The following is a 12,941-nucleotide window of genomic DNA, read 5'->3' as shown; positions in this document are numbered from 1 at the left end:
ATGCTATGCTGCTGGCATCTTACTGACTCTTCTACTGATAGGTTTGCTAACCAGTACAGGAGGCAGTAGGGGAAGCTTTATCTAGACAATAATTCCTGTGTTCTTGTACCAAGATCTCAAAGGCTTAAAAGAAGTCATGCCTTGGAGTTCCTGTCGTGGCTCAGTGGTTAATGAATCTGACTAAGTTGCAGGTTCAATCCCTGGCCTCGCTCAGTGGGTTAAGGATCTGGCATTGCCGTGAGCTGTGGTGTAAGTTGCAGACTCGGCTGGAATCCCGTGTTGCTGGGGCTCTGGCGTAGACCGGCAGCAACAGCTCCGATTAGCCTGGGAACCTCCATAAGCCGCTCGGGTGTGGCCCTGGAAAAGGCAAAAAAAAAAAAAAGTCATGCCAACATCCTTTTCTTTATCAACTGTCAAGTTCAATTTCTGGGCATCCCATACCACAGTTTTAGGAGACTGATCTCTGGAGATTCATCAAGCATTGCAGTTCTGGGAGCTCAATAGTGACCTACCTATGTTCTCTATCCCCTTCAGGCAGTTTTAGAAGTTCAAACGTCAAAGGAAACTGCTTTACATGCCAGTGGTGACCACACCCTGCTCTAGAGCATCCTTCTCTACCTATTAGAAGTAGTAAGCATACCTCTAAGGTTAGCCATTGTCAACAAACCAACAGGCCAGCTGGGAAAAGAGCCAAAAATCTTTGGTTGGAAAGTTTTCAAGGTAGGCAGACTCTGGTTTAGCCTTTAATAAAGCACATTTGGAATCACATAAATAATAAATTAGGAGTAACAGTCACCAAAGGGCTATCAATGTTACTGGATTTGTGACATCTTTTAATAGTAGTTATTATTATTACATCTTCTAAAACCCAAAGCACATGAGACAACAGCTTGAAGTTGGGTCCACTACCTGCATTCTCAATCCAACTTTTTTCTTGCTCTCTATCCTCCTGTTTCAATATAGACCCCAGTTCCTACCAAGCACCTCAAAAGATATCCTAACGCAATATCCAGGCACTGGGTTTTTTTCAGCTGAAACCACCACCTGCTTCGTTTTCTTGTTGTTGCCAGCTTTAGGTCATGCTAGTATCCCTTTGGCTATGTTACTGTGCTCCTCAAAAGACTTAGCTGCCTAAATTCTTTTGCACCTATTCCAAACAATGTTAAGATCTGAAAAAGAGTTGCACATCTGAAGCTCCCTCCCAATACAGAAGTCATATCCCTAAGCTACTACACAGAATGCAAGTCTAACAGCAATGATATTTTGAAAGTTCCCAGAGGCTACCCTAAAAAGGTAGAGAAGGAGTTCCCTGGTGGCTCAGTGGGTTAAGGATCCCACATTTTCACTGCTGTGGCTTGGGTTCAGTCCCTGGCCTGGGAACTTCTATATGCCATGGGCACAGCCAAAAAAAAACAAAAACAAAAACACAAGGCAGAGAGCAACTCCGTCCCACTGCCTACATCCATTTAGTAAGTATTTATTGAGTCCTACCATGTTTAAAAGGCTCTGTGTCCCGTGACCTTTTATAGGAAGCTGTTCTTTCTTTCCTATGCACACCTGTGCTCTCTTACCCCCTCAAGTGGTCCCCATGCCAATTCCTAAGAACACTGCTTCCTTCCCCAGACTAAAGCCTTTTCCCAGTGCTTGGATCCTTAACTTTAATCTCCCTATATTCACCTAATTTCCCACATTATTAGTGGGTCTTAACCTGTTTTGGGTCTAAAACCTCTGCTGAGAGGTGTTTTTCTAATTATGAGCTAATAGACACCTCTAGTTACCACACTCACATTTTGATATACATTTAACTTGCCCCTGAGCACTGGTTCTCACTTAACGTGCATTAGGATCACTTAAAAATCTAGTAAACATACAGACTACTGGGCTAGAGAGTTTGCATTTCTAACAAGTTTCCAAGTGATGCTCATGCTGCTGCTCCAGGGACCATACTTAGGGAACCATCACCTTTGAAAATCTGATGAAAGTTATGAAGCACCTCACATACATATCAAGCTGTGCATGCAGTTTCAAAGGGTTCGTGGATATTAATTGGTAGATATCTTCTGCTCTACATTTCTTTCTAAGGAATGTTTAAGACCTACTGTTACTGTTTCCTAGTTGACCAAAAGAAGTACTAAATAACTACGGTACAAGTGTATGTACAAACATCTCCTAAAAATAAGGATGAACTGCTTGGTATTGCACAGTGGTTCTGTCCAATGGGCTGCCCTCTTCAGTCTCACATGTCTCTTTTATACGGACTTGTGATTATTTTCCTATATTTCTGGTTCAACTCAGAAACAAAAGACTCATCACTTACTACTTAAAAGGCTCTACAGAATCAATCAAACAAAACTATTTTATAGGTGAGGAAGCAGTCAGGTAGAGAGAAAATAAATACTGGATTAAGACAGAAGTATACTGAAATCCCGATTCTGACTTTCCTAAAGATACAACCAACCACCTTCAATTTCCTCATTTATAAAACTGGAGGTTTTATAGGGAAATCATTTTTTCCCCTTCCAGGCAAAGGTTATAGGAACTTACTGTAAGGAATAAAAGGGGGAATGGTTCTACTATACAAAATCAATGATTCTTTTTTATGGTAAGAAATTTAAATGCTGGATAGAGAGTATCTAAAAATTTTAAAAATGAGAAGATTTAACTAAATGATTTCTAAGATGCCTTGAACATTACCTAACTGGTATTATTTTCTATATGTACTCAACAATCATTTATTCTTCAGCATACATTTCTTAAAAAAACCACCGTACCTTCATTTTACCCCTCCCTTACCTCTACAGTGTCTAACAACATTCCAACATCTGCTGGAAAAATAAAATAAACATGAATAATAAATTATTCTCCTCTCCTCAAATAAGTTGGTGTAAAATACATCTTGTCAACACAGAAAAGCTCTTTGGAAGAAGCTTCCATCTGTATTTTTTTCAACAGTTAGCCAGAGTCCATTTAAATAGCCAGAATCCATTAAATTCATCTTTAATCCAGTCAATAAGATCTCTCAGAATTTGCCTATTATAGACACAGCTCAATGCCATATGTTTCATTTATTTATTTATTTATTTATTTATTTTGGTCTTTTTGCCATTTCTAGGGCTGCACCCGCGGCATATGGAGGTTCCCAGGCAAGGGGTCTAATCGGAACTGTTGCTGCCAGCCTACGCCAGAGGCACAGCAACGTGGCATCCGAGCCGCGTCTGCAACCTACACCACAGCTCATGACACCAGATCCTTAACCCACTGAGCATGGCCAGGGATCAAACCCAAAACCTCATGGTTCCTAGTCAGATTCGTTTCCGTTGCGCCACAACAGGAACTCCATTTTATTTTTTAAAGATCTATCAGATATTCTTTTCTCAATCTACAATCCTATCAGTTTGTTGCACAAATCCTTATCCTGGATATGAGAGAATGTGTGAATGTTCAAAAATTCTATCAAAATTACCCGCCAAATCCTAGGCTCTATAAATCAGTAAACCAAGTACCAAGCAACTTCTACTAAAACATACCTCCTGCAGAAGATGTGGATCCAGGCAGTCGCCGTCATCATTAAACATAGACTCCCAACTCTCCTCACTAGGAGTGCTTCCTTCTGTGTGAGACATTTCAGTTGCTTTCAGGTTCATGGAGGTTTCCATAGATATTGATTCCATATCAGGAAAGGATACACCAAATTCTATATTCTCTGAGTCCTCTTCTGTTTTGAACTCTTCAGCAGTTTTTAGTTCATGCAATGCCTCAGTTACATCACCAGTACAATCTAGATCACTGCCCAAGGCATTGTCTGAAAGTACTTTTGTCCCATTTAACATACTGAGTTCAGAGTCCAAAAATGTGTTACAATTGCTACCAGCAATCTTCTTTATAGGTAAGGAGGAAGCACAATCTGACAAGCTTTCTATCAACTTTCCTGTTGACTCTGTGAAACTAGATGAAATATTCTCAACATAAATATCTGAGCAAGCAGTCAGGCTGCTGCTATTTTCAGTGTCATTCCCACTTTTAGCTACATGAAGAGGGGCTGTATCTACACTCATTTCTAAATAGTCTGAGAAACTAGCTGTGTCGCTACAGGCCTCATCAGCTACTCTAGCTGCAACTAAACAAGGGCTGCCTACAGTTATTTGATCAGATATGATATCTGTAATGTTCATCATACATGCCTTATTGGTAATGTCACCTACACTCTTAGTCCCATTATCTGTGTATGTTTCATGAGCAAGGACAGATGTATCAGAAGATTCATGCTTTACACATAACTCATCAGCAGTGCCATCATTCTCCTCACATTCCCTAATCACTGCTGGATCAAAAAAGCCATTCGTCTTCTCTAAATTGCTAACTTTAGTCATTTGATGGGAGATATGACCCATAGTCTCAGGAATGGAAACTACAGCTCTCTGACTCAAGATGAAATCTGTACTGTTGGCTGTATCACTAACATTCTCAGCATTAAAGTCTCCATGATTCTGATCAATGATACCATCTGGACTTCCAGGAAGAGAATCAGTGGTGAGGCCTCCATTGCTGAGCTTCAACATTCCACCTGATGTTTGCATGGCTTGTACAATTCCACAGTCAGAGCTTGGTTTTACTGATGCAATCACACTCTCAGGTTTCAACACAGAACTTTCTCCAGGAAACTGGGATACTATCTCCGTGACCTTGGCATCAGTTTCAATTCTGCTTTCCAAATCTCTGTCTTCAGATGTTTCCCCACTTACTTTGCGCCTACTGAAATCACAGAATTCTGTATTTTGGAATGGTTTGTTTGAAAGCTGAGCCTCACTGATTTCTGAACAAGACTGAGATAGAAGCAACCTCTCATGTCCTGACACATCTGTGATTTTAACCTCTGAACACTCTATAGCTACCTTCTTTGGTTTAAAACATCTTTGCAAAGGTACACTACATATAATCCCAGGATTTGAGACTCTTTGCTGATGTCCTTGGGATAATAGTTCGTTGGATTCGGTGACTGCCTTCTTAGTACAAACCCTATTTTTATTTCTTCCTTGAAGGCATGTGTCTTTTTTAAATTTTGCTGAGGATTTCTTCCCTTCCCTATGATTGTGCTCCTTTTTATCAGGATTAATACTTAGTCTCTGAGCCTCACGTTTGTCTCTAAAGACCTTCTTTTGGGAGACAGAATCTTCCTTTTGTTCTTCTTTCACCATGGAGTTAGGTGGGCCACAGCTTTTGCCCTCATCACCTGATTTGAGTAGTACTATGCCCCTTCGAGCTTTGGGTACATAAAGCGCCATGTCAGGCCTTCTGGCTCGAACTCTGCATCTCTCTGTTTCTTGCTGCATGGCACCACTTCAATCTGCAAGAAAAAAAAGAGGATGATTCAATTACCTAAACTAATTACAATGTATTGAACCAAGAGATTTTTAAATACTAGGTAGAGGGCTTCCTAATCCATCCTATAGAAACCCACAAGTTTAAAAAAAAAAAAAAAAAAAAAAGCAAAAGCTAAAATAATTAATGCAATCAGGTAAGCAACTAAGGAGAGTAAGTTCCAAAATAACTCATAAGTCTGTGAATTTTATCCACATGGCCTCTTTGCTCCATCTTCCAAGTTCTCTCTACTTTTTTTTAACAAATAGCCTTGTCTTTAGCTGAATTAAAACAGATTATTAAAGAAGTGATCACAGGCTATCAGATACTCATAAAACCATCTTATCACAATTTACACTGAAGAACATATTCAAGGAGGACCCCTAAAAGCACATTTGTCCAACATAAATATATATACATAAATACGATTTTAAGAGTAACATATGAACAGGAGTAACAAATGTGGGCTAGAAAATGAGACAACTACAAACAGGTACTACTTTCTGGATGACACTGCTTGTAAACTATGATCTTTAAGAAAGAAAATAGGTAGTGGGAAAGAGGAAGTTATTCTATTAACACTATTTAAGTAAGTGATCTACTGTAAATTCTTCTCCCTCATGGTACCAAGAAAATGGGTCTGGGTAGGACAAAGGAGGGTGGCGACCAAGCAATGCAATGAGACAACTCACTGGTAACTCCCTAACAACCTCTACTGTGGTTAGTCAATGGAATTTAACCAAGGTTAAATAAACCTTTGTCTCCTATCTAGAAAATACGGGGAAATGTACTAAACAACTTCATGTTGAGTTACGCTTTGAATTTTCAAAATAATATTGTGAAATAGTCCAGAGCAAAGAGAGTAAGAGGGTCCTACACCTAGCAAAGAAACACCCACATATACTCAGAAGCACCCACTGTTAGTATTTCACCATGTATCTTTCAAAGGAAAAAGATAATAAGAGGGAAAGGCCCTCATCAGGGCTAACAAATCCTGTCCACTCTATTCTAGATCCCTAAAATTTCACCTGGTGAGAATACTTCCTCGGTGAAGAAATTCCACTTTCATGGCACAAGCTATTTTCTTTTCAGATGGGGAATTACCATAGCCTGCTCATCAAGTGTCCCCAGTGAGCCACCTGTCCCTTTTTGCTTTTGATGTTTTAGTTACCATCTAGCTCATTGTTCTTCATGGATTTTCTATCTTTCCATTTGTGGAAGATTATGACTTGAACATTTAGCCCTACCAGGATCTTTTAGAAGTGCCTATTTTATATTTCATTGGAGGGGATGCCACAGACACAGTCTAGATCTCAGCAAAGCATCTGACAAAATACATCATGATGAAGCATAAGATGGTAAAATGTGGGCTACTAAGAACTGGTAGGTGGACTCACACCAAAAGTAATGATAAGGGGTAGAGGAGAATTTAGAGAAAGTTATTTAAAAGAAAATTATGTCCCCACTGCCCTTTAAAATTCAACATTTTAAATAATAATTTGGATATAAGCAATAAAAACAATGTTTATCAAATCTGCAAATGACACAAAAGTGACATGACTAATAAAACACCAAGAAAGATAATATTACAATTTAACACCATTTCTATAATCTGGAATGCCATGCTGAAGGCAACATGAAGAATAATGAATACATAACAAAGATCTATTTTGGGTTAAGAAAAAAAAATCAAACAACATAGAAGAAAATGTATAATTTGCAAAAACAAAACAAAACAAAACAACTAAGGGTTTTTACTTCATCTACAAAGCCGATAAAAGCCAAAAGATAATTTAGCAAGGCAAATATAGTCATTACAAAGTTAAGAAAACATACCACACAATGTATGGTTAAAGGAACTAAAGGTATACTTCTTGCCCAGAGAGGTCTAAATGAAAACATCCCAGCTACCCTTAGGCTGGTTGCTCTACAGGGTTGGTTGGTCTGTATTTCTCCAGAAGTCAGTTACCAGAATTAATTGGTAGAAATGAAAGGAAAACAAAGTTTAGTTCAATATAAGAAGAACTCTTCTAGTGTCCTCCAGTGTTATCAGGTAAATGAGCTAGCTCTGTCTCTAGAATAATTTAATACTAGGTCTAGATGAAAGACTGATAAACTAGAGAATTTCTATCTGTAAAGTAGATGGTCTGGATCAATTTTAAGTGTTTTTCAAACTATAAATTCTTTTTTTAATTAAAAAAATGTTTTTAGGGCCACACGTGAGGCATATGGAAGTTCCCAGGCTAGGAGCCGAATTAGAGATGCAACTGTGGGCCTACACCACAGCCATGTGGGATCCAAGCTGCATCTGCAACCTACACCACAGCTCATGGCAATGCCAGATACTCAACCTACTGAACAAGGCCAGGGACTGAACCCACATTCTCATGGATACTAGTCAGGTTCGTTACCACTGAGCCACAACAGGAACTCCCTCAACTCTAAATTCTGATTCTATCTGTCACCAACAGTAGACATATATCAAAGGCTTCAAATTTATTTTGTGCTACAGCAAATGGCTTTTAAAATGCTACCTTTCTTTTTTTCTTAGTTAATGTCCACATGTCATCATGATATGAATTTCGAAAGCTGAATAACCATAAATAATCTATTTCCTACCAAAACAATGAACTCAATTTATTCCATGACCATCACTCTGCTGGTAAAGATTTAGCAACCGGCTTTCCAAGTGTGGTTTAGAATACTGGTTAATGTTTTCATTTACATCAATGATGCCACTGATGTGAATGATGTGACTTCTTTGCTGAAGTGGATAATCATTTTTGGATGAAAAAACATATCCTCAATTTTCTGAGCTATGCACAATATGCTAAAGACATGGCACTTTTGGAAGTCTGCATTATTAGCATTTCTCCATCACTTTGTCTAGACAATCAATAAGCAAACCCTGATTTACGGCATTTGCTGATCGTGTGGTATAAATATTGCTACCATGAGTGATATCAACCTATCAGCGTGTTATCACTGAACCTGGAGTTGGGAAAAGATACACAGTAGCACATCATGATGTGATGTTTCAACCATAAAGGTAAACTATACATAAATAACTTCAAGAGCACCACACCAAAGTAAAATGTAGTTAAAGAATTAGGAAGTGATGAATTTTAGATATTCATTAACTTTTTATAAATGCCATTTATTTAATTTTTAACAATGAATGTTTAATAACCTGTTTGCAAAATTCCTAAACTTTTTATCAGTCAGCCCTCACACTAGTAGGAGATGCTCCAATACACCACCATCGGCTGTGACAATTTTTTCTTAATAACACAGACACACAGAAAAGAAAAGTATCCCCATCCTATGGACTTTTAAGATAACGCCAATTCAATTTAGAGCCATGTTGTGTTTTTATAAATTTGTTTTGCAACTACAGGTATGAAAGGTCTTTAAGGAGTTCCCGTGGTGGCTCAGTGGTTAATGGATCTGACTAGGAACCATGAGGTTGCGGGTTTGATCCCTGGCCTTGCTCAGTGGGTTAAGGATCCGGTGTTGCCATGAGGTGTGGTGTAGTTCACAGACACGCTCAGATCTGGCGTTGCTGTGGCTGTGGCGTATGTTGGTGGCTACAGCTCCGATTGGACCCCTAGCCCAGGAACCTTCATTTGCCACGGGTGCGGCCCTAGAAAAAGCAAAAAGCAAAAAAAAAAAAAAAAAAAAGATCTTTAACACTGGAAAAAGGGTACCTATCACATACAATTTTTTTTTTTTTGTCTTTTTGCTATTTCTTTGGGCCGCTCCTGCAGCACACGGAGGTTCCCAGTTTAGGGGTCCAGTCAGAGCTGTAGCCACTGGCCTACGCCAGAGCCACAGCAACGTGGGATCCGAGCCGCGTCTGCAACCTACACCACAGCTCACGGCAACGCCGGATCGTTAACCCACTGAGCAAGGGCAGGGACCGAACCTGCAACCTCATGGTTCCTAGTCGGATTCGTTAACCACTGCGCCATGACGGGAACTCCCCACATATAATTTTTTTAAATGTACCCTGGATAAAAACTTTCCCACCCAGGTATTTACTAATAGCACTTGATATTTTCTTTCTCTCTTAACACAATTTTAACTTTTTGACAATGCTCCAAGTGCTTTTATCAGACCAATGTGTTTCTTATGCAGAGAAATCAGTTATTTGGGGTATATTTTGCAGCTAATTTATCCTGAAATGGCCATCGGCATGCAATTCTGTTCAAAATTACATTTTCTAAAGGGGTAAAAATTCAAATTCCTTTACAATGGTGGGCAGTTAATTGCCAATATACTCCTTTAAAAAACTTTGGGCCAAATCATTTTTTCTATACTATGCTTTTGAACACTGATTACATGTGAGAACCTATTCAATTGCTTCTACAGTTTCAAATTCTCCTTGAGAGAAAATATCAGTAACTTTCTCTCAGTACCTCTCTGATCCATCTTCATGAGTGAGTGAACTAGAAGAGCAAGACAAATCAAGCTTTTATATTTTCATAACAGAATGTCAATGCTGTTTGTCCACATTTGGTATCTAAAACATATGGATCCTTGTTCACGCAACAATACAGAATACTGGGACTTAAGGTACTTACTGGATAATTCATCCATAAATTGATCTGATCCAGAACTTACCAAAGGCTCGCTTGAGACATCAGGTATTTGAGAGAAACTGCCTAATGGACATGTTAACTATTCAGTCTTCTAAAACCAAATTCTCTAAGCTTTATCACTTTGTTAGCTCATTAGAATACATCTTAACTGTACCATATTATTTTGTCTTAACTTTTTCATTTGGAAATAATTTCAAATTTAAAGATAAGTTACAAAAATAAAAATCCAACAAAGAGGGAGTGCCCTTTGTGGCCCAGCAGTAACAAACCCGACTATCCATGAGGATACAGGTTTGATCCCTGGCCTTACTCAGTGGGTTAAGGATCTGGCATTGCCATGAGCTGTGGTGGCGGACGTGGCTTGGATCCCGTGTTGCTAAGGCTGTGGCTGCAGCCTTGCTTCAACCCTAGCCTGGGAACTTCCACATGCCACATATATTTCCTATAAACAGGCATACTCTCTTACATAATTATAATAGTTATAAGGTCAGCAAATTTAACATAGATACTTTTATCACATCTAACATAAGTACTCTAAATGTGCCAGTTGACTTAGTAATGTCCTTCATAGCACATTTTCCTAATACTGAATCCAGTTTAGAATCAGCTAATACATTTAGATACCACATCTCTTTAACCTCCTACATTCTAGAACGTTTTTGCAGCTTTCCACTGTCTGCTAAATGATAGACCATCCCTCATTTAAGGTTTATCTGATGTTTCCTCACGATCAGACGGAGGTTACACATTCTCACCATGAAAAGTACATAGGTGGTCATGTGTCCTTCTCAGGGCGTCACGTCTGGAGGCACATGATTTCTATCTGTTCTTCAATGCTCATCTTAATTTTGATCATCCGGTCAGAGCATTATGCAATTTCCCTACTGTGCAGTTACCGTGCATTTTCTCACATGCAACTAATAAGCAGTTTGTAGAGTAACACTTTAAGGGCATACAAATATCCTGCTCATCATCAAAATTCCCCCCTAGATTTAGCATCCACTAATGATTCTCATCTGATCCAATCTTTATTTTGATGGCTACAAAATGATGATTTTTCCATCATTCCAAGTCTCTTTACATTTACCAGTCAATCCTTGGGATTTTTCTGAAAGTAAAATTAAACCATCATAGCTAACCATAGAAGCTAAGATTCTCTACCTTAAGATTCAATGTTAAAATCTTAGCTTTCATAGTTGGTCAACACAGGAAACATCCAGCTGAAAAACACTTTCTAACTGTTGTAAATCATAATCGAAAGTCTCCTTCTTGTCCATATGTCCCATTTATAAAAAATAGGGGGAAAAAAACGACATCTCTTAGACAAAGTTAAATGGTCCCTGTAATAAAGCATAATGTGTTCCTTTCCACTCTTTTGCAGAAAATACAGAATTAAGTTTGATGTTCAAACACAATTAATCCATCCCAGGTGTATGGTGATATTTACTTCTCGTAGTTAAAGCCATCTCAAATTTCTTTGGGAGTCAAGGCACACTTAATTAACATATGTTAATAAAGAGAAATGTGAGGGCATAGAAGGAAAACACTTTCTGAGGAAATATTTTGATAATGTATTTATTTCCTATTTTCATTTTAGTTTTGATAAAATCAGTATCCAAATACCACACGCTGCATTCATTAGTCTTTTAGAGGGGTCTCTCACACTGTTTTAGTTTTCCTATCTTGCCATTCATTTGCTGAAGAAATGGGTTATATGTCCCATAGAATTTCCCACATTCTGAAGTTTGCTGATTGTTTTCTTACAACATTAATAAGTTCTTATATATAACCTCTGTACCTCCTAAAAAGTGGTTGATCTCAAGACTTGACAGAATTTGGGTTTAAATTTTTATAGCAAGAATATGTGGCAAGAATATATGGTTCTATGAATTTCCTTCTGGATCCCATCAGATAATCAATTAATGTCTGATTATCTCCTTTTTATAACACAATGATCAGTGGGTTCAAGTACTATCAGCCTGAACCATCCACTTTAAAGTTCCCTATCAGTATTTTACCCAATTGTTTTAGTAGCCTTTAGTGAATATTACCAAGATATACTGTTTCATTAGGGTTTGCAAGGTGATGACATTCTAATTCTGGCATTCATTATGCGTGTATTAACTAGAAATCTTTTATAGTGAACTTTCCCTCAACTATTCTGTGATTCTGAGGTACAGTTTATGCAAACAAGACAATACTTGATTATTTATTTACCAGTTTCTGAATGAACTGATCCCATGAGCAACATTTTGTTGTTGATTTTAACAAAACAAAAAATCTCATAGATTGTCACTTATTTTGTTTCAATTCATTTTAATAATTACTTTTCTTGAAGTTCAAATTATCTTTGGCCAATGGCAGCCCCTTGGAGGTCCTTTTTGTAAAAACCCAAGTTTCACGTGTGTCTCTTGCAAACAGTATATAACTGAATTATGAATTCTTTACCCACCAATGTCAATCTTTTGTCCGAAAATATCTTTACATTGCTCCCATTCTTTAATGGTTTTTGACTTCTATTGCTACTGTTAAGACATCTGTTTGTCAGATGAGTTTGAGTTCCTGTTGAAGCTCAATAGTAACAAACTCCATGAGAATGCAGGTTCAATTCCTGGCCTCACTCAGTGGGTTAAGGATCTGGCATTGCTGTGAGCTGTGGTATAGGTCACAGACATGGCTCAGATCCTACGTTGCTGTGGCTGAGGCATAGGCCTGCATCTGCAGCCCCAGTTTGATCCCTAGCCTAGGAACTTCCATATGCCATACCTACAGCCCTGAAAAGCCAAAAAAAAAAGGACATCTGTTTGCTGTTCGTCACTGCTTTGTAAGTAATATCTCTTTCCTCTCTGATGATTCTCAAGACATTCTCTTATGTATATGGCGTTCTCAAATGTCTACTATGTGTTTTAAGTTTGTGTTCAGTACTATTTACAAGTTTGCAGTTTATCTTATCCAATCAGTTTTTTAATTTTAATGATTTAA

The 12,941-nt window shown here is 38.3% G+C and overlaps 1 protein-coding gene across 4 annotated transcripts in view; it reads right to left on the bottom strand.

Annotated features, from left to right (window-relative positions):
- R3HCC1L (R3H domain and coiled-coil containing 1 like) overlaps positions 1-12,941 on the bottom strand; it is an 85,742-nt gene that overhangs the window by 26,025 nt on the left and 46,776 nt on the right. For 3 of the 4 annotated variants that reach the window (XM_047759572.1, XM_047759573.1, XM_047759574.1), the window contains exon 2: positions 3,528-5,344. In XM_047759572.1, coding sequence (XP_047615528.1) covers positions 3,528-5,330 — 1,803 coding nt within the window. In that variant the 5' untranslated portion in view covers positions 5,331-5,344. Of the gene's footprint in view, positions 1-347; positions 742-3,527; positions 5,345-12,941 lie in introns of those variants that run through there. The other variant, XM_047759575.1, reaches the window with a different exon arrangement.

Source organism: Phacochoerus africanus, chromosome 15 (genome assembly GCF_016906955.1).
Source record: "Phacochoerus africanus isolate WHEZ1 chromosome 15, ROS_Pafr_v1, whole genome shotgun sequence".
Classification (NCBI taxonomy): domain Eukaryota; kingdom Metazoa; phylum Chordata; class Mammalia; order Artiodactyla; family Suidae; genus Phacochoerus; species Phacochoerus africanus.
This window is presented reverse-complemented; position numbering and strand designations above follow the sequence as displayed.